General features: G+C 58.7%; 6 protein-coding genes and 1 pseudogene across 6 annotated transcripts; all 7 read right to left on the bottom strand.

Annotated features, from left to right (window-relative positions):
• Positions 1-57: 57 nt before the first annotated feature.
• Positions 58-2,067, bottom strand: LPMP_282600 (annotated as a pseudogene).
• Positions 2,068-3,516: 1,449 nt separating this feature from the next.
• Positions 3,517-4,716, bottom strand: LPMP_282590 (hypothetical protein; the record flags this gene model as incomplete). The annotated part of the gene is made up of 1 exon (XM_010702297.1): positions 3,517-4,716. One exon carries the CDS (start codon positions 4,714-4,716, stop codon positions 3,517-3,519), a length of 1,200 nt encoding a protein of 399 aa, XP_010700599.1.
• Positions 4,717-5,889: 1,173 nt separating this feature from the next.
• Positions 5,890-7,920, bottom strand: LPMP_282580 (hypothetical protein; the record flags this gene model as incomplete). The annotated part of the gene is made up of 1 exon (XM_010702296.1): positions 5,890-7,920. One exon carries the CDS (start codon positions 7,918-7,920, stop codon positions 5,890-5,892), a length of 2,031 nt encoding a protein of 676 aa, XP_010700598.1.
• A 2,344-nt stretch (positions 7,921-10,264) lies between these two features.
• LPMP_282570 (vacuolar ATP synthase subunit b, putative) lies at positions 10,265-11,752 on the bottom strand (the record flags this gene model as incomplete). Its single annotated transcript, XM_010702295.1, has 1 exon — positions 10,265-11,752. One exon carries the CDS (start codon positions 11,750-11,752, stop codon positions 10,265-10,267), a length of 1,488 nt encoding a protein of 495 aa, XP_010700597.1.
• Positions 11,753-14,350: 2,598 nt separating this feature from the next.
• Positions 14,351-15,526, bottom strand: LPMP_282560 (2-oxoglutarate dehydrogenase, E2 component, dihydrolipoamide succinyltransferase, putative; the record flags this gene model as incomplete). Its single annotated transcript, XM_010702294.1, has 1 exon — positions 14,351-15,526. The coding sequence occupies one exon, from the start codon at positions 15,524-15,526 to the stop codon at positions 14,351-14,353; it is 1,176 nt and encodes a 391-aa protein (XP_010700596.1).
• An 848-nt stretch (positions 15,527-16,374) lies between these two features.
• On the bottom strand, positions 16,375-18,564 carry LPMP_282550 (dolichyl-P-Man:GDP-Man5GlcNAc2-PP-dolichyl alpha-1,2-mannosyltranslocase, putative; the record flags this gene model as incomplete). Its single annotated transcript, XM_010702293.1, has 1 exon — positions 16,375-18,564. One exon carries the CDS (start codon positions 18,562-18,564, stop codon positions 16,375-16,377), a length of 2,190 nt encoding a protein of 729 aa, XP_010700595.1.
• Positions 18,565-19,421: 857 nt separating this feature from the next.
• LPMP_282540 (tRNA methyltransferase, putative) lies at positions 19,422-20,429 on the bottom strand (the record flags this gene model as incomplete). The annotated part of the gene is made up of 1 exon (XM_010702292.1): positions 19,422-20,429. The coding sequence occupies one exon, from the start codon at positions 20,427-20,429 to the stop codon at positions 19,422-19,424; it is 1,008 nt and encodes a 335-aa protein (XP_010700594.1).
• Positions 20,430-20,807: the final 378 nt, after the last annotated feature.

Raw genomic sequence — 20,807 nt, 5'->3', positions numbered from 1 at the left:
GTGCACCGTGTCACCCGAAGTCCGATGGTGTACGCATGCACGTAGGAGAAGGTCTCGTCAAGACCGACCAGCATTTGCGAGGGGAGCAACGCGGGGCTTTGTGTTCTGTCGATCTGTGCCACAGGGGCCCAGTGCGAATGCATGTGAATGTCTTGCCATCTCATGTGATGCGTTGTTCCGACGAATGCGGCACCATGCGCAGCCGCCGCGATAGCCGACGCCGAGGGAAAGTAGGATCGACTCGACACCGCCTCGTTTTGGTAGACCTGCATCACGCTGTGGTCAATATCAGCGGCCGTCATCGCAGCTGTTCTCGCCGTGTCGGCGCTCGAGTACCACCTATGGTGCGTCAGAATCACCTCCAGCCGTCCAGGCTGGGTCAGCGCGGCAAACAACGGTGTGGCTGCGCGGTAGGCTTCTCGGGAGGCCGCAGAGGCGCTGGTGGGTTTTGGGCGGTCGTTATGGCCTGCTCCACTGCTGAACTTCCAACACTCGCGTCAAGGGGTGTGCACACCATCGCCCGAGCGCCGCTGGCAGTGCGCGAGGTCAGCACAAGAGACCTGAAGGAGCTGGGGATGACTAGATCTACGATCGCAGTTGTAGTTGCCTGGTTGGAGCACTAGCGGTGCTGATGGGTAACTCGGCATGTACAGGGGAAGCCTCTCGCTTACGGTTGGCTGGTTGCATTTACTCCACTGTGCCACTCCACACCACTCCTCCTTTCAACACAAACAGCTCCCTCTGGGTGACCGTGTACGCGAGGTGTCGCTCGTCGCTCGATTCAGGCGGCCCGCATGACGGTCCACCACCAACACCCAAAGCGCGGATTGGGTAGAAGACGCGGATAGCATGGTACGGAGTGCAAGTCTCCGTGACATCCGTCGTATCTGCTGCGGAGCAGCATGCGGTACTGTTGGCAAGCTGAACAGAGAGCAGCAGCTCCGGCAGGCCGTCGCCACTCATGTCGGCAAACGTAAAGGTCTCGCCGTAGCGCTCTCCGGCATCCTCGGCTAGCTGCTGCAGCAGCAATGATGAGACAAATACTGAAGAAGGCGACGTTGCGGCCGGTGCTGTCATTCCGCTCTGACTGAACATGCGCACTTCGCACCGCTGCCTCTGCGTGTCGCGCACCGCGAGCAGCAGCTCCGCTGCGCAGTCTTCGTTCACGTCCGCCAGCAGAATAGGGAAGGGCAATACAGACCGATGCGTGGTGCTGCTGTGCTCGTCCACAAGCACACGCGTCGCGTAACTTGGAGACCACTGCAGTGTTGACGGTATGGGCATACCCACGATGCGAAAAAGAAGGACAAGCTGATCCTGCGTATTCACGAAGGCCAGCGCAGCCTGTGCCACATGCGGATTCGCCAGGGTGCATAGAACATCCGGCACCACAGTAAGTTGGGGAACATTGGGCATCTTGAACTCCAGCGACACAGCAGGCGCCGTCTTGGTTGGGTGGAGGGGGCGACAGGGAAAGCAGCTGCGCCAACGTTGATGATAGAAATGGACCGAAAGGGCGAGGTGGACGAGGATGATGACGACGCGGGGGTGACGGAAGAGTGACTCAGCGCCCAGATGGATCCATTACTGGCCTGCACGACAATGTCAAGCTCACCAATGTCTAGCAGGTCGGCCGCGATAGCGCTGACCACCTCGAGCTCGGCGTCCCCGACGTTGCCCCCCCCCCCTAGTCACCGCCTTCACGTGCAACGCACCAGTCGACCAGACGGTGCGGTACACGAGATCAGATGAGGTGCTACGTGAAGCGTAGGAAGTGGCAGCGCTTCTACTCGACCAAAGCGTCAATGATGACTGATTGGGCCAGCTGCTGAGAAACTCGGGGTGCGGTTGATTCTGACAGTCGACGAGCATCCATACCCACAGCGGTGGAGCCGGCATCCATACTGTCGCGCTGTTTTTCAACACGCATGGCGTGGCAGTGGTGCCGAAATCGATTGATGTGGCGGAGGTTCACTGCCCTAGCGAAGCACGGGCCCCCGGCACCTCCATAGCCGCATTGGCGACCTCAGTGAGAGCCAGCAGGACGAAAAGCGCTGAGAGGAGCATCAGCGAAAGCAGTGGCGGCGAACGCGTGCTCTGGTGTGACCACGAGGGTGCCAAGACACATTTGTCCACCTCACCGCGGCAGAGTTCATCGAAGTCTGTCTCGCAGCAGGAAAAGGGGAATGAAGGCTGAAAAGGTGAGAGAGAACTGGTGATCACGCGGCGAGGGCAAGAGAGGCACGAATAGGACCCTTCGCAGCGGCGGGGCACACAACAAGAGGGGGCAGAGGACAGTCATAGCACGCAAGGACTCAAGGCGACGACCCAGTCACACGTGCGAAGGAGAAAAGGGGGAGGAGCAGTAGGAAAAGAACAAGCGATACGGCGCCGTAAGGTGCCTGCATTTCAGGCAACCACGGTAGACGGAAAAATGGGAGGAAGCCTAAGAGAGCAAAGCGGAGAGAATCGTGAAGACATCCACAGAAAGAGAGCGCGCGCACGAGGGGGCTGAAGGCGCTTGCGTAGCGATGTGCACTGTAGCTAGCGGTTTAGTCCGACAAGCACACCGACGTGCAGAGAGACTACCATCCTTATCCACGGCAACACGCTTCATTGCTCTGCAGAAGTGGATGGGTACGCAGTACTTGCCTGCCTGCAGCCGTGTGAGTATGACTGGAATTGCATTGGGGGAAGAGGAGGAGGCGCCTTGGTGATGCAGCGGCAGTGTAAAGTCGAAAGGGAAAAAAAGAAAGGCCCATTTTCCGGGAGAGGAAAGGCAAGCGTGTCCGCCGCGCGTGAGATGGCGGGGGGGGGGGGGGGGGGTAGCTTGAGTGGGTGGAAAGGGGGGAGAATGGGGTACCGGAGTGAGTAGACGTAAGTGCAGCGGGAGGGGAAGCGGGTGGAAGTACACCAGAGAGCAGCAAAGGAATGCAGGCCAGTTGATGCGAGACACAGAGAGCGCCCGCAAGGCAGCATCTGTCATTCTTAGATGACGGCACATACGACGCAGCAGCGAACACAATGTGCCTACACAAAGAGAGAGGGAGAGACGGCTCCCTACGGAGGCAAGGAGAGGGGCTGGGGCTAGCGTGCTAGCGTCGATGCGCGTGGGGGTGTACCCGGTAAGTGCACAGGACGCATCGTCCCAGAGGCCTGTGCAGACGTGCGTGCTCACGCCCTCATTGTCGAGCTCGTTTGATTGGCTTGTTCGTTCTCGAAGTTTGGCTGGATGTATACACCAGCAGCAGACCGCAACAGAGCATGAAAAGGAGAAAGGCGATTCCCCCGCTGGAGAGCTAGACAGTGCAGGCAAGGAAAACTCGCGATAGAAATGGTAAGCAATGAAAAGCGGCGCTCTAGTGAGCAAGGCACTCGCGCGCCTGCACGCTTTCCTTGAAAAGGGATCATCGACGTCCCGCCACGGAGCGTCGAGGAGTTGCATACACAGAGAGAAACACGTGAAGGCGAGAGGTGCATAAGGCTGAGAAGACGGCCTTCTCACTTGGCAACGGATTACAGAGCCGGCGAAGCGATCTCAGCGGCACTCGCCATGCCCTCGCCACTGTCGGCTACCGTGGGGCTACCGCTGGAAGTCGCACTCCTGTGCTGGAGCGCCTCCTGCGGTGTCGGCGCAGGCACAGCGCTGCTAAGCGGCGTCAAAATCAAGTCTGAGGCGACATACTCCAAAACAAACCCAAAGAGGGAGGGGTATGAAAAAGGCCACTTGCACAGAAGGGCCGAGTGACTAAAGCGGTTAACCCCCAGCATCATCATACCCCTCGCCACGATGCCAGGCTTGAGTGCGACATCACCGCCGTGCCTCCCATGAGAGGCATCCCTCGATGTAAGACGCGCCAACCGCGGGCGGAAGTCGACAACATGCAGCTCCAGCGGCCCCACATCCCGCAGGATGTGCTCCGCCAGTGCGCGCTCCTCCGGGAGAACCCCGGGCGGCCACAGGTCAGGCGAGATCTCCGTGAGAAGCACACCGTTGCCGCGCAGCTCCTCAAGCGATGACGCACACATGATGCCAAGGCGAGCAAGGTGAAGAGCACTGCAGTCAGCCTGCCGATGGTGAGTCCCCGCGTTGGTCTTGGAGCACGCGTCGGTGAGGTCCGCTTCTGCCGTAGGAAGCGGCGCACCGACACGCTTCAAGATGTGCAAGGGCATCACGAAGCTGCTGCTGTGCATCAGTACTGTTTCGTCGTTTACAACGCTCAGCAGCACTCGCCGCTTAAAGCGAGCCCAGGCCGCAAGGCTGTCGCGTGAAACCAAGTCCGCAGACACGACGCTGCTCTTGCAGAACAGATCGGCGATTGCTGTCGAGAGGTAACACCCGATGTGCTGGCCCAGGAACATTTTGGTATTGGACATCATGTTTTTCACGCCAAGGTGCGGTGTCGCTAAGGTGCAGAAGACATCCCAGTGCACCGCGAACCCCAGCGACTGCTCCCCGTAGGTCCCTTCAATCCTGTCTATCAGAAAGGGCAGTGCGGCGCGCAGAATGAGGCCGCCCATCGAGTGGCCCACAGCGCTGAAATGCAGCTCACGCCTCGCTGCCGTTGGCGCATCGTTCGCAGCGAGAGCGGTCTCCTTAGCTGCAGCAGAGCACTGCATATCATCGATACTGAGCTCCCTGGTCACCACTGCAGAGACAACGGCACAGACATGATTGACGACGCGATGTGCACAGGCCAACACGCCGGCATTCATCCTATGGCCGTCGTTGTCATGACAAGAGATGAGTATATAGCACGGCTTTGGTGAAGGCAGCCCCTCGTCCTTCGCATCCGTATTGCTTCTCTTGAGGGACTTCAACACCTGCTTACTCGCCGTGAGCAAGTATCGGAAGTCACTGGAATTGGCATAATAGCCGTGGTGAAGCACGACAAAGCAGAGTGAGCGTGGTTGTATGGGCAGTGCTGTTCTTGTCAAGAAAATTTCGTGGGAAGCGCCGGACTCCATGTTTCTCTTCTCTGCGTGCGTGCCTGTCTATATATATATATGTGTGTGTGTGTGTTTAGCCGATGGGCTGCGTCTCGTGATGAGGAGGGAGCCGAGGGCGACAGTATAACACCCACAGACAGGTGCAGTGGCGCAAGAGGCGGTTTCTCGTCGGCAACCACCGCTATACCACCACACACGCGCACCCGTGCGCCGACAGAAGAAAAAAAAAGAGCGACTTTGTGACTCCTCTTTCTCAAGAAATGACACGAGGGCGACGCTCACGGGTCGCACCGTCACTTCGCGGAGATGAGCTGAAGCGGATCGCCGCCTGGGCGCCCAATGAACAAGACGAAGAGGGTAAATGGGGTGGGGAAGCGCGACGTTGAGAGAGCACGGGTGCTGATGCGCTACTGCACCTCTGGCTGCTGCCGCTGCTGTACACACACACACGCACACACCCTCTCGTGCACGCAAACACTCGAGGGAGAGAGGGGACAAGTGGAGAGAGAAAGAGAGAGCACAGGTGAGTGGGTGAAAGAGGAGTGGGTGGAAATCGCCAAGCGAACTACATACACAGTTACACGCACAGCGACTATTCGCTCGTGTGGCGCGCTTGGCAAACCGGCCGTCTCTCCCCATCCACACGCGCTTGCGTAATACCATCGACAACAGGGAAAACGAACACGATTAAGAACATTTGATAACCACCAGCGACTTAGGCCGCAAACAAAGAGAGAGAGAGGGAGGGAGGGGGACACGAACAGCGAAGAGTAAAATACGAAGACGAACGACGCCGCCCTCTGTCCGCATCTGCCTGCACCTGCATTACCCGCCGCGTCACTTTGCTGAGGACACACAGGCGCGTGCTCTCGCTCACAACTACGCGCGCATGTACACACACACGCACACACGGTGACACCGAGTCAAGCCAGTGAAGTGTCACTCAATGATCGTGTCACTCGCGTTCTCCTCGACGACGCAGCGGGGTCCAACAGTGGTACCGACAACACGACATCCGGCATTCACTACGGCGCCGGTGCCGATGACACTGTTTAGCACGACCGCCTTCGCGCCCACCTCAACATTGCCCATGAGGATGCTGTCCGTGATGCGAGCGCCGGGCTCCAGCGTGACGTGCGCGCCAATCACGCTGCGCGTCACAAACACGTTGGGTGGCGGTACGGAGTCGATAAAGCTGCCGACAATGTACACCTGCTGGTCGTCAACCCTCTCCCGCAGTGTGATGGGGTTGTCGGGAAGCAGCGTGGCAAGGGCCATAGCGCCAGCGGACGGTGCCGGTTTACTGCTGTCGCCATGGGCTGCGCCCCCAGTACCACCGTAGTGACCAGGGTGCGCGCCGCCGTGGGGAAGCAAGGATGGGAGCGTGAAGCGATTCACTACACCGGTGCCGCCGCCGCCTGCACCACCAGACCCCGCAGCACCCCCGGCGTTCAGCAGTGGCTCCTCTAGGTGAAGCTGAGAGCACTTGGCAGAAATGATGTCGTCGTTCAGTGCGCGGTAGTTGTCGCGGGTGTTCATTCGATAGACACGGCACGCCTTGTCGGGGTCCTCCTCGTAGATGCTGCAGAACACACGCAGCGAGTCCGCCACCTCCGGAAGCGCAAGCCCACACGCGGCGTTTAGTGACTGCGCAGAGATCCCCGCGCCCTCACTGAGCCAGTGATGCGGCACGTTCACCTTCAGCTTCTCCGCCGGCGTCGCAAACGCCCTCTCAGAAGTGTTGACGGTGGTGTGTTGGCTACGTGCCAACAGGGGCAGAATGTCTTTGCGCACGGTCATGTCAGCAACCCCTGCGGACTCCGCAATGAACTCGAGCACCCAACGGTTCATCAGGTACGCGTGCGCGTCGACGACATCAGCGGCGAACGTCATGTCGGGACGGCGCGCTGCGAACGCCATGGTGATACGCACCTCCGGCTTGCCCTCCAGTGGGTTAAGGTAGTGCATGCGGTGGTGATGGACGTGACCGAGATCGGCAGCCATAGTGCGTGCCTCGCAGGGTGAATGTGTACTCAGGCTGGCAGATGCGCGCTGCAGCTGCGATAGCGCTCCACTCGGTAAACGACGGCTACATGAGAAGGTCGGTGTGTTAGAGGTCGCACCAAGTGCCATGGAGGCAAGCGCATCTGCTTCCTCGTAGGCAACGCATGACAGCCCGTGGGTGTACGACGCCTCGGCGGCATTGACTGACGCGATACCACCGTCTTTCCCATGTCGGTGGCGGACCTTGTGATCACCACCACTGCCGCCGCCGCCGCGCTTGCACAAAGGGCGATACAGCATTGCTGTCACGGACGCTAGAGAAGCATAGTGCCGCTCTACAAAGCTCGCCACATCAACGTCGACGAGGATGGTATCGCAGCTCAGTAGCAGAGCGTCGCGGGGGAGTCCGGCGCTGTTCATGCGCTCAAGCTTCAGCGGGTCTCGATTAATGGGGTTGGCGCAGCCGCCGTGGTTTCGGCTTTCACTGGCGCCGCGGTACAGCTGGGTCTCATGCAGTGAAGCCACCTGAGGAAAGTGACAGCCGCTTCCCTCCACGTTTATCACGGTGTCCTCGCAATTCAGAGCACCACCGGAGGTCTGAGCGAGAGTGTCCTCCTCGCCAAGCCGCAGCGCCTCCTTGTACTTGAGGTACGCCTTGACAGCGTCGCACGTTGTGGATGGGTGATCGCCCACGTTGGAGGGGACAAGTATATAGTGGAAGTCAACCCCGTCAAAGGCGCGAGAGAGGTACGCTCGCAGCGTTGCGTAGTCCTCGTTGACACACAAGAAGAAGCTGCGAAAGCCTGCCTCGATCCACGGCGTGATGGAGTACCAAATCAGGGGGCGGTTGCAGATGCGCAACATCGTCTTCTGCTCCACGGCAGTCAGTGGCATTAGATCCAGCGAGTCGCCACCGGCGAAGACGACGATGTCCAGCAGACAGGACGCAGCAGTGTCGGACGACATGGCGATGATGCAGGGGTAGTAGGGCGCAGACACAAAATAGCTTAAGCGGCGCGAGAAACCGTCAGCAAAGGAGAAACAAGAGATAATGCGTCCCCTCCCTCTTCAGAGTGCTTCGGTTCGCACAGCAAACGCAAAGGTGGAGCGCACACGCCGGGTGAGGAGGCGGAGGGAGAAGCCAAAAGTGTCGTCGATCCGCTGCTTCCACACAATGGCAAAGCGACGCGACACACCTGCAGCAGTACCACTGCATGAAGTTGAGAGGGGGGGCAGTGGTGTTGGTGAAGGCGGGGTTGCACAACGGTGAGGGGGAGGGGGGGTAACAGGCAGGTGAGAATGAACAGCGGCAAAGGACGGGGGGTGGAGGGCAGAGAAATTGTGAGCGAGGCCAAAGAAGGGGAGAAACCTTCCACAAACGAATAAGAGGCACGTCAGACGACCCGGTGTTCGTTCATAGTTAAGGCAGAGCTGGTTTCCGTTGACCCCGAACGCAGCGCCAGAGCGATCTCATGCTGCACCTGTGTAGGCTCGTCGCATACGCGGGTGGTGCGCAACTTGGACGCACCGCTTGCCCAGCGCCGCTGCACACAGTTGCTCACACAGAGCATGAGCTAGCGGAGGAAAGAACGCCCCACCCCTGCCTGGATGCGTGACTCCCCTCTCCCGTCAGGCCCACGCATACATTTTACACTTCGCCCAGCTTTCCCCGCCAGACAGCATGTGCACGCTCACGTCCTGTGGAGCAAGTGAGGGAGAGAAGGCCGCGCGCGTGTGTATGTGTGTGCTGCATCTGCTTCATTACAAAAATTCTTGCACCCCCTACCTATGCGTGTCCATGGGTGTACGTGCGTGCCGTGACGCGACGGGGGGGAGGGGTACACCTGTGGTTGGTCCCCCACCCCTCCTTCGTGCATACGCGCTCCAGGAGTGCTCGCGTGTGACTCTCTCGGTGTGTTGTTCCCTGCATATTTGTCTCCCATATGTTCGTCAGATTTTCCACAGGGTCACACCCCGACACCGCAGTTTTGCCGCTTGTTTTGCTCTTCTTCTACAAGTCACACAACACACCACACACGCGCACCCGGGACACGGGCAGAGGCAAACACACAAGTGCCCTTGAAGAGCGGCATGACCCCTACAACGCTGAGTGCAGTAAACAGGAATAAAGCGAATCCATCGCATCACACGAGAGAACAAAACATGCGGAGCCGCCATATCGGCCGTGCAGGACAGCAAGACCACGAAGTCCCTTGCCACAGAGAGGGAAGAGCAAAGAGGCGAGCGTCACGGCGCGGGTGATGGGGCGGCCATGGCAGGAGAGAGCGCAACAAGGGAAGCCCAGACATACACGCATGCATGGCCATTCGCACAGCAAACCAGGGGGGGGGGGGGGGGCAGAGAGTCAGAGAGAGCCCATGAAGGAGGGGGGGGGGGGCAAAGAGCCCTCAATCCACCCTTTTTATTGCTGCTGCTTTTTCCCACAGGACGACTGGATCGCTGCATCCTTTTCCTGCTCGCCCCTCTCCACTCTTCCCGTGCGTGTACATTCGGAGAGGAGGAGGAAGAGAGCCCCTGCAGGTCTTGCCGCGCCAACACACCACTCCACGACATACTCGCGTGTTACCAGCGCCCCTGCATCTTCTTCTCGATCAAACGCATTCTCACAATACACGCACACATCCCTGCTGCCTCCTCGCCCTCCAACAAGCTCGAGGGACATGAAGCGGGCACTGGAGAGGAACAAGACACAGAGGACGACGCCACTGCGTCTGCGTGTAGGTAACTCATGACGATAGGAGAAACAACGAGATGAAAAGAGCACGCAAAACAGAACCAAATAAACAACCAAAAGCCTCAAAACCACAGCGAAGATGGCAGTAGCATTCATCGACGTGTCAGCGCTGCAAGCAAACTGCGCCTGTCCTTACACGACTCACCCGCCCCGCCCACCCTGTTTGCCGCGCGAGAGCACGAGCCTAGTGGGCGCAATGTAAGCTGCACAACAGTGCAAAACGCGCCGGAAGAAGGGGGGACTCGCCCCCTTCACTCCCCCCTCCTCCCACACAACAGCCAAACAAACGATGCAAACTAAAGAAGGCGCGTACGCTTCACTCGGGCGACGCCCCGCCACTCCGGGGCGAAAGGGGGGAGGGAAGAAGCGATCAGTGCGACGACACAGGGCGAGGGCTGGGCAGTGCGCGAGCGCACCACAGGAGGGGGGAGCAACGGCACAGTAGAGGATGAGCATTGCAACAGACGGCGGACCTCCGGCCAACACATCTCTCCTCCATACCCGCCTCTCTCGTGTTTCCCTCACTCTTTGGTTCATCGAGTGGCACCCCGTCGCTTACTTTCGACCTGAGTGGCGGTCATAGAACTCGTCACGGGTCTTGATGTCGATCTTGTTCAGCATGCTCTTGGGGAAGGTGCGCAGCAGATCCCAGCACAGGTCGAGGCTCTGGAAGATATCGCGCGTCTCGTAGAAGCCCTGGCAGATGAACTTGTGCTCGAACTTGTCGAGAAACTCGAGGTACAGCAGATCCTCGCAACTCAATGCCTCCTCGCCGACGACAGCCTTCATGGCGAGAATATCGCGGCTAATGGCGTAGGCGGCGTACATCTGGTTGCTCACGCCACCGTGATCCTTGCGGGTCATACCCTCGCCAATGGCGTTCTTCATCAGACGGGACAGCGACGGCAGAATGTTGATCGGCGGGTACAGCTGGCGGTTGTGCAGCTGGCGGTCCACGTAGATCTGACCTTCCGTAATGTACCCGGTGAGATCTGGAATGGGGTGGGTGATATCATCATTCGGCATGGACAGAATTGGGATTTGGGTGATGGAGCCTGCACGGCCCAGTACGCGGCCCGCACGCTCGTAGATGTGCGCCAGGTCTGTATACATGTATCCAGGGAAGCCGCGGCGGCCGGGCACCTCCTCACGGGCGGCGGACACTTCACGCAGGGCATCAGCGTACGAGGACATGTCGGTCAGAATGACGAGCACGTGCTTACCGCAGTCGTACGCAAGGTACTCGGCGGTGGTGAGGGCCAGGCGTGGCGTAATGATGCGCTCAATTGTCGGGTCGTTCGCGAGGTTCAGGAAGAGGACGGTCTTCTCCATCGAGCCGTTCTGCTCAAACTCCGTGCGGAAAAAGCGGGCCGTCTCCTGGTTCACACCCATGGCGGCGAAGACGACGCAGAAGTCCTCGGTCTTGCCCTCGCGCTTTACGAGACCGGACTGGCGCACGATCTGTGCGGCAATCTCATTGTGCGGAAGACCAGCGCCGGAGAAGAGCGGAATCTTCTGACCGCGCGAGATGGAAGTCATGACGTCGATGGACGAGATACCCGTCTGGATCATCTCCTCCGGGTAGACACGGGCACGCGGGTTAATCGGAATGCCCTCGACATCGAGGTACTGCTCCGGCAGCACCGGCGGACCGTTATCGATCGGGATGCCGGAGCCGTTGAAGATGCGACCCAGCATGTCCTCGCTTACACCGAGCTCCATGACTCGGCCGGTAAACTCACACTTAGAGCGTATGACATCGATGCCGGATGTGCCCTCGAAGACCTGCACGACGGCCTTGGTGCCATCCACCTCGAGCACCTGGCCACGACGGGCGCTGCCGTCAGCCAGCTCGATGTTGACAATCTCAGCAAAGGTCGGCTCACGCACATCCTCCAGAATGACGAGGGGACCGCTGACGGCACGAATGGTCGTGTACTCGAGATGCGGCTTCACCGAGTAGCTCTCGTTGAGCTCCTTGATGTGTGCGGCGAGCAACTCCTGCTTCGACAGCACGCGAACGCGCTCCTCTTCGTGGCCCATCCCTCTGCACACGTATGCGTCCGATTGAGTAAAAGTCGCGAAGGGTGAGAGAGAAAGCGGTAACGCTGTCTGGGAAAAGGAAGTGTTGATCAAGAATTGAGAAACTTGCTACTACGCCTCTACGAGAGGGCATAGCGGTGGTGCCATATCAGAAGTGGGAAAGGGAGGGGGAACAAATAAAGACACACGTGCAGAGAGGAGAAGAGGAGGAGCGAACGTGACACGTTAAACGATGGAGAGGCAAGAGAAGCCGCAGAAGGAATCGCGCGGGCAGGAGAGGGATGCTGGCGTGAAGCGAAATGTCCACGCCAACGTCCTGCACAGCCACCACTGTCGTCACAGGAGTAGTAGTAGCAGCGGCATTCGTAGTGGTGGCGGTGGTGGCGGTTAAAAGGGAGGGGTGGTTGCGCACTAGAAAGCGTAGCTCGACAGACGCCCGGCGTGACCCTAGTGCCCTTACCTCCATCGTTGGTGTCTGCACTGCAGTCTCGCAGAAAGAGATACTTCATCGGTGTGTACGCAACTTTGACAACATGCCTGTCTTGTCCACACCTCTTCTCCCAATATTCTGCGCTGAGCGGCGTCCAGCACGCTGCAGTGTTTTTCCCTCGCCCTGTTGCGCTTGCGGTTCGTTTGAGTTAGCCTCCTGTGACGGCTTTGGCCCATGCGAACGGAAGATGCAGGTGGAGAAAAAAGAAAGAGCCACAGCCAGGACATGGTGGGCGGATCACTACAACAACGGACACGACTGCCCGGAGAGGGGAATTACTTAACGGAGCCACTCGCCCTAAGTCATCTTCTATAGCGTTGTGCTGGTGGCGGCGAACCATAACAATGCGATTTCCAAAGAAAGGAGGAGGGCAGTGGCAGGGAATGGCAATGCTAGTCGTGAAGCTGCTTCAGGTCCGTTCGACCGTCTCACTCTCCCTCTCCCTTTTTCTCTCTCTCTGGATGGGCGGGTGCGTAGCCAACAGAGAGAAGATGTGGGCAATGGCCTTCAGAATCGAAAGAACAGAACGGAGCCGTCGCGATCGAGATAAGAACGGTGGCGACGGCATAGAGAATGCGTAGAGACGAGTACTCACAACACACACACACACACAATGTCTCATGCATACGCGGGCAACTCCAACAATACACTCGCATTACACGGACAGCAACACACCATGAAGATACATAGGCACAACCTCCCTCATTGCGCGTTCTCCCTCTCCGCCTCTTCCTCTTATAGGTGGCGTCCTCACCCCTACCCGTCTCCCTTCTCTGCGGCTGCTTCGCCGACTAAGAGTGCAGCCATGAGAAGGCGAAGACAACGAAGGGAGAGCCAAGGAAGTGAGAGGGAGAGAGGGCAGGGCAGGACAGGAAACAAAAGGCCTGGCGTGGGAGGGTCGTGGGAAAAGAGGGGGACAAGGCGCAACGTTTGGCTTCTCCTTCTCTCTGACTGGTTTCCCTCTGCTGTAGAGTTGTTATGGCACTTTGTTCGTTCTTCCGGCTCTTCGCTTCTTTTCATCGGAGCAACGCGATTGACTTCGTCCACTGGAGGAATGCGTGGGACTCGATGACGGAAGTTGTACGTGCATAAGTACGAGATGATGTGGGGAGAGGGGGAAGGGGTGTGTGTGTGTGTGTGCAGGTTTGCGTTGCGTTGTAGCACCAAGAACAGCGTCGCGTTCCTTTTCAGTCCTCCCTCCCCCCTCATTTCGCCTTTGCTGCCCGCCAAGCACTGCGCCCCCATCCTTAGCGAGCCGCCGCTGCTGCCCCTTCTTTTCTTCGGCTGAGTCCACGTCTCCCCCTTCCCTCCCCTCCCTGCACTGCCTCGCCTGTTCCACGATGTACAAGCACACACACACACACACACAAGTGCGCACATACGCTGCTTTCTTTATTCATCTTGCGTCTCTGTAAAGACATTTGACGCAGTCGACGCACAGCAACCCATATGAGAGAGAGAGAACGAGACTGCGCGCGTATGTGCAGGAGGCGGTGGGGTGGACCTTGTCCAGCCCGGCCCTTCCCTCTCTCCTCCTGCACATTCGGAAGCAGCACGAGTAAGAATGACAGCAACAATAGAGAGAGAGCGAGACAGGGGCACGCAAGATGGGGAGAGGTGTGCTTGGCGAGTGTCGCGGGAGGAATACGATGCAAGAGATAAACAATTCACTTTAGTGGGCTTTTAGCAAGATCTGCACCCCCCACCACCACACGCACCGCGCGTCAGAGCGCAAATAATGGGAAAGAGAGCCTAGCAAAGAGAGAAGGACAACGTCATACAACCGAGCGCCCATACAGAGAGAGACCAATAAAAGAAATCCTTAGCAAGTCGAAGACACACACACAGAGAGACATGAATAGGCACTCCCAAGAAGAGTGAAGAGAAGGACGTGTGGGTGCGTCTGGGTCGTGAGGGCGAGCAGAGGGCGGGGAGGTTGCAGAGCGAAGTGGGCAGAACACCGGCAGGGAGACATGAAGAAAACGAAGGGAAGAAACCCCTACAGAGAAAGTCGTGCGACTTGTCTCCCTTTCACTTCTTTTCTCTACCACCATCGATTTCTCTCTCCCTCCCCCCTCTCACCGGAGCACTCGGCACATCGGCGGCGCCTACGAGAGGTCCAGCACCATACGCGCCGGGTCTTCAATCAGATTTTTCACCTTGACTAGGAAGGTCACCGCATCGCTACCGTCAATGAGACGGTGGTCGTAGGTCAGCGCGACCGCCATGATGTCGCGGATCTTAATTTCGTTGCCCACCACCCACGCCTTTTTCTTGATTGCGTGCATGCCAAGGATCGCGCTATGCGGCGGGTTGATGATAGGCGTGCCCATCCAAGACCCAAAGACGCCACCGTTGGATATGGTGAAGGTTCCTCCAGTCATCTCAGCCATGGTCAGCTTGTTGATGCGCGCACGCGCGGCGTAGTCGGCGATGGCGGTCTCGATGTTTGCCAAATTCATGTTCTGCACATCACGGATCACAGGCACAACGAGGCCGCGTGGTGTCGCCACGGCGATCGCGATATCTACGAACTCGTGGTAGTCGATGGTGTCCTTGCCAAAGGATGCGTTCACAATTGGCACATCCCTGAGCGCCATCGCGCTCGCCTTCACGAAGGGTGACATTAGCCCCAACTTGACAGCATGGCGCTTGTGGAAGTCGTCTTTGTACTTATCGCGCAGCTGAATCAGCGGGGTCATGTCAATCTCATTGAAGGTGGTCAGCATCGCGCACGTGTTCTGGCTAGCCTTGAGGCGGTCAGCGATGCGGCGGCGCATGGAGGAGATGCGGACGCTTTTCGTGCGCGGGTCCGCGCCGGCAACGGCGTGCATCGCGGGCTTGGCAACGGCCGCAGTAGCAGCAGGCTCCGCGGCAGCTCGGGCTACAGCCTTTGGTGCCTCTGCCGTAGGTGCCGCCGCCTTGGGTGGGTCCGACTTGACTGCCGCAACCTGCGGTGCAGCCGCCGATGGCGCCGGGCCCTCCTTCATCGTGGACAGCTCCGCGCCGACCTCGACATCAGCCCCTTCCTCGAAGTTGATCTTCGTAATGACGCCGTTCGCCGGCGCACGCACGTCGACGTTGAGCTTGTCAGACTCGATCTGGCAAATCACCTCGTCCTCTGCGACGGCGTCGCCGACCCTCTTCGTCCAGTTCACCACCTTACCCGTACTGATGGACTCGGCAATCGTAGGCACTTTGATGGCCAGGCAGAAGCGTACGCTCACGTTCTGGGCCGCACTGCACGCCGCAGGCAACACGCGCGTCGACACACGACGGAGCATGGTTTGGACCTAAAGCGAAAGAGGACGAGAAAAAAAAGGGAATGAGTAAGGAAGCGAGTGTGTCAGCGTATGGGGAGTAAGAAGGCTAACGTGCGTGTGAGGGGGGTCGCATGCGATGTTCTCTCGAGTGGGGAAGGAGTGAGAGCGCAGAGAAGAGAGGAGAAAAGAGGGGAAACACACTAATACACCAGAGAGAGTGTGTGTGACGCAGGTGACACGAGAAGATCGCGAGAGACCAAACACAAGCCCACACCCATAGAGAGAGAAGAGAAAAGCGAGAAAAGAAGATCAACAGGAGGAGAGATGGACCATTATCGCACGTGCTACCCACACTCGCTCACATCGTGTCCAGTGTCACCTGCATTTCCCTCCTTTCCCACTGCTTGTCTTTCGCCTTCACGGAGAAGGCAGAGAGGGTAGGTAAAGAGAGTGTGCGTATGTCTGTGGAGATGGGGAGGGGAAGGGGGGCGAGCCATGCAGATCTCATGCTTCTCAGGATGGCGCAACGCGGACGCTCTCCTCCTCCTGCCCCCCCCCACCCAATCCCACTCACCCGATCTCTCTTTCCTCCTGGCAACCTTGACACTTTCGGGAAAGAGAGAGAAACGAGCAGGAGCGCAGCATCACTGATCAGCCTAGTTACTGATACAGACCTAATGAGCTTCTTGTTGGGAGAGGTTGCCTTTCAGTGTCACCCACGCATGCCAAGCTAGGGAAAGTTGGTGGCGAATTTGGCACGTTAGCGGGGAGAGAGAGGAGCAACAAAGAAATATAACTGCGCACTGCAACGACGCGACGCGGTTTGACATACACCACTGACGCTCGTCATGTACAACGTGCGTAGATAGTCACTCCAGCTTGCTCTTGGCCGATTCCACACTCTGCAGAGAGACGGCGGCTGGGCCCGTGTGCGAATCGTGGCGGTGCCGCAGCAACAGCAGCCGCACACGGCTCCACACTGGTGTCACGAGAAGCCGGCGCACCTCGCCATCCCCGGCAAGAATCACTGCGGCGTACATCAAACCCACCGCCACAATGGCCACCACCGAGTTTGCACGCAGCGCACGGCTGCACACGAAGAGCCCAAGGATCGAGCCGACGATGCGCTTGGGAAAGAGTGACAGAAAATCAAGGAGGCGCACTAAGGGAGATGACGGGGTAAGGGAAGGCGCTGCAGGCGCGGCAGGCCCGCCGACATCTTCGGCTCGGGCATCAGTTGAGACAGCAGTTGCGGCACCGACAACAACAGTAGGAGAGCTCACCAGGAGATAGATGGACACGCAACACCGCCAGAGCGTATTAAAGATGTTCAGCAGTACCAGCACGCTCACACTCTCTCCTTGCATGTCGGTCTTGCCAAAGGCGGTTAGCGTGACGTAGCACGCCGCAATGTACAAGACCGTCTCCCCAACCATCCACCGCTGCAGTCGCTGCAGCACCGCCGGGGAGGCGACGGCACGCAGAAACGCCTCCAGCAGCCCGTTCCAAGCCATCAGCGGTAGAGCGTAGAAATAAAGCTGGAGCGCCGTCGATACCTGCGGCGTGGCCCACCGCGACGTGTACATCGTGGTCAGGAACTTCTGTGCTAGCGGGGGGCCCAACAGGGTGAAGGAAAAGCCCACATAGAAGGCTAAGCGCAGCATCAGTTTCAGCAAATGCACGGCGGTGTGTCTGTGGCCCAGCGAAGCCTCGAGGCTCCACTTGACGAAGCAGGCGTTTTCCCAGACGCGGAAGAGAAGGCGGACTACGAGAGAGCCGAGGTTATAAATGAGGTGGTAGTACCCTCGCGCCGTCTCGGAGCCGAGCGAGGTCAGTACGAGGCTCTCCCCTTCCGACAGCACCAGTCGCAGCAAGCTTTCGCGCAGGAACGTGCTAAGGAGGGCGCAGTGGCGCCGACAGGCTACGACGCTGTCCCCAATTGAGTAGAAGCAAAAGGGAAAGACAAAGGATGACCACCGTACCAACTGCGACGGGGTGGGAAGAACCGAAGGCGGCGCCGCCTTCGCACTGGCAGCAGACCCACTTGCAACTGCACCCTGTCGGGACTGGCTCAGTTCCCTTGCGTGTGCCAGCAGTGCTGCTGCTCGCACCTGCTCCATCTCGGGGCTTGAGCCAAGCCAGCGAGCAACTGGGAGCCCTGACACGACCAGCGTGTAGTAGATCACATGTGTTATCGCGTACGCGAGCTGGCCAAATGCCATCGCCATTCGTGTCTCCCACAGGGTGCGCAGCCCATTACCGACTTCGTCATCGGACGTGCGGCCGCCGGCGATATCGCGCTGACAAGCGTACGCGATCCCGATGATGGTACACAGCCGCGCTACCAGCGTCGCGCACTCTGCCAGAACAACAACACGGAAAAGGCTCAGTGACTGAACGAGCACAACACACGGTTCCATGGCTGCCATGATGATGGTGCACAGCACCACCGTCATCTCTGGGACGTACGGAAGCACAACAGAGGGAAGCCCCGTCAGCGCCATTGCGCTGTCGAGGTCGCTGACACTCTTCGCCGTGGGGAAGTCTCGCTGGCTGGCACGCGCGTACCGCATCAGGGACGGAAGGAAGGACGCCGGGCCGAGGCACGCACCGAGAGCCTCCACCGTCGCAGCCATGACGATGGCAAGCGGCACAGAGCAGAGGGCGATGCTCACCACTCCACGGATGTTGGCCACCCGCACCAAACTTGCCGGCGTCCGTGCAGACGGAGCGGATGGCGCATTCTCAGCGCCACCCTGCCCAGCAGGACCCACCTCTTGAGCCGCATCGATATTGCCGTCCTGTTTCGCATTGTCCTCTGCTTCCGCACTCGACTCTATGATGGGCAGCCGAGAGGCCACACTGCGGGTCGCCTCCCGTGCAATGAACAACACAGCGTCATTGTACACATTGAAGGTGAAGTACACTCCATTCTGGTACGGTAGCAGGAGTCGTGTGAGGAGAGTGCTGAGGGAGAAGGTGACCAACTTGAGGCCAACGCTGAGCATGAGTGCAAGCAGCAACTGGCCCTTAAAGGAGCTGGGGATCGAGGGGGTCATGCTGCTGATGCTAGCAACAGAACAAGAATGCTTAAGTGCCGCTGCCTGGCCTTGTGGGTGGGGGTGTAGCTATGCCAGTCCCCTCCCCTCCCCCAATACGATACTGAAGGTTCGCTAGTGCTCCCCTTGTGCCGTCTCTCGCAATGTGCCGAGAGACAGCGAGGGGGAAAGAGGAAGGGAAGAAGGAAAGGGAGTTACACGAACCTAAAACAACGTGCTCAGCAGTCCACGCTCAACGAAGTACCGTTGCATGTGGCAGAGGAGGAGGAGGAGGAGGAGGAGAACAAAGACGAATACAGCGCGGCAAGGAAAAAGATAACGCGGCCGTCGTTTCAACGAGAGAAGGCGCAAATGCTCAGTCTTTTCTTCAGGCCACGCGCAGCGAAGAAGACAAAAAGAGGGAGGTTGAGCCGCAACGGGGGGAGCTCCGCTGCCTCCTCTTCCCCATCCCCTTCGATCCCGCCCCTTAGTAATACACGCGCGCGGCTCCTCAACCAAGTCCCTTCGTCTCGTGCGGCTATTGTTTTACCGCCATCAACGATAAAAGCACCCCGCACTTCTGCCTGAAGGAGGGAAGGAGAGACAGGAAAGCTTGCGCTGATCTTCCTCCTCCTCTCTGCCACCATCCTTCGCTGCGCGTGCGTGCCCCTTCTCCTCTGATGTCGTCCACTTTACCATTGACTTGCGTTTCATGTATGAGCCAGCGTGCATGTGTGCTTCTGGGGTTACCAATGTCGCTTCGTTGTTTACTCGTCATGTGCGCTGTTTAGGGGGGGGGGCATGGCACATCCGCCAGCGGTAAGGAACAAATTAGCGCGCCTAATAGGTGAAAGGGGGAGTGAGAGGACAATACGGCGCTACGCCGTTGTCGCCTCCTCCATGCCGTTCTTCTCAGCGCCATCTGCTTCGAGCGGCTTCCCCTCCTCTAGCTGCTCAGCCTTGCCCAGTCGCCGCCGCGCAAAGGTCAAGTAGGCACTGTGGCCCTTTGACACGAGGCTGGCGCGGAACTTGACGCAGTCGCGATCGCGTGCATCGCGTGCGCGCTTGAAGACGGGATGGAAAAACTTTGTGAGCGCTTCCACCGTGCGGATGTCCACGAAGTGGTGCGGAGCAGCCCGCAGTGCCTCTGCTGTTCGCTGCGTCTGCTCCATGCAAGGCGAGAAGGTACAGAGCATCCCACCCTCCTTGAGCACGTGGCAAACGTTCTCGATGGCCGCCCACGGCGCGGGAACATCGAGGAAGATGGCGTCTACAGAGGCCGCCGCCACGCCAAAGCCAGTGTTCGGTGACTCCATTGCTTCCACATCAGCATCAACGCCGTCGACGATGTCAGCGGCGCCTGTGTTGGTCGTGCACACGTCTCGCCACTGACTGCACACGAGGTGCGAGTCGAGGCCGTTGCGGCGAAACTCGGCACGCGCCTCCAGGCAGCGCTGCTTGTGGAAATCACAAGTGTACACACACCCGTTCGGGGCCACCGTCTTGGCCAGGGAGTGCGTCAGGCTGCCACTGCCCGTCCCTGCCTCCACCACCTTTTTACCAGGTTCGAGGCGCAGGTTTAGAAGGATGACGGCGATGTCTGTGTCGTAGATGATCTGCGTACGGTGCGGCACCGCTTGCGTCCACATGTCTGCGCTGTTCTGCAGAATTAACACCGACGGCTCTCGAGGGTCACTCTTCTGATTGTTTTGCCCCTTTACATACCTGCCGAGGGAGCGGCCAATGATGTCGTCGTGGTCAAACTTGCCAGCTTTGCAGTGCAGCACAGCGCCGCGCTGCAGTACGAGAGGCGTGATGTTCTGGTGGCCATGCACGACGAGCACTACATCGCCATCCCTGGCAATTGTGCCGCGAGAAGCAAGCATCTTCGTTCAGACTACGGAAGAGGGGTGCACCTGTGTCGGTGAGCGTGTATCACAAGAGGAATTCGGTGGCTCTTTCCCCTTCTCTTCTCGCGCCAGCATACGCACAGAGCGTGAATGAACGACGATGAAAATCAGCGACACCCCTGCCACCGAGCGACGCGAAAAAGTCTCAGCAGTCGCGGAGGCCGTCGAGGCTCTACGTGAACGTGGGGCAGTACGACCTCTCGGACAAGCACACAAGCTGAAGTCAAGAAGCAGCAGGGGGGCGCACACCCACACGATGTATGAAGAAGGGGTGAATGGGAAGAGTCAAAAGGAGAGAGGGAGTCGAAGCGGCAAAGAAGGATTATGTGAGTGTGTCCAGAGGCAGGAGGGCAA

This window comes from Leishmania panamensis (assembly GCF_000755165.1).
Source record: "Leishmania panamensis strain MHOM/PA/94/PSC-1 chromosome 28 sequence".
Classification (NCBI taxonomy): Eukaryota; Euglenozoa; class Kinetoplastea; order Trypanosomatida; family Trypanosomatidae; genus Leishmania; species Leishmania panamensis.
The sequence above is the reverse complement of the archived record's forward strand: the minus strand, read 5'-3'. Positions and strand labels throughout refer to the sequence as shown.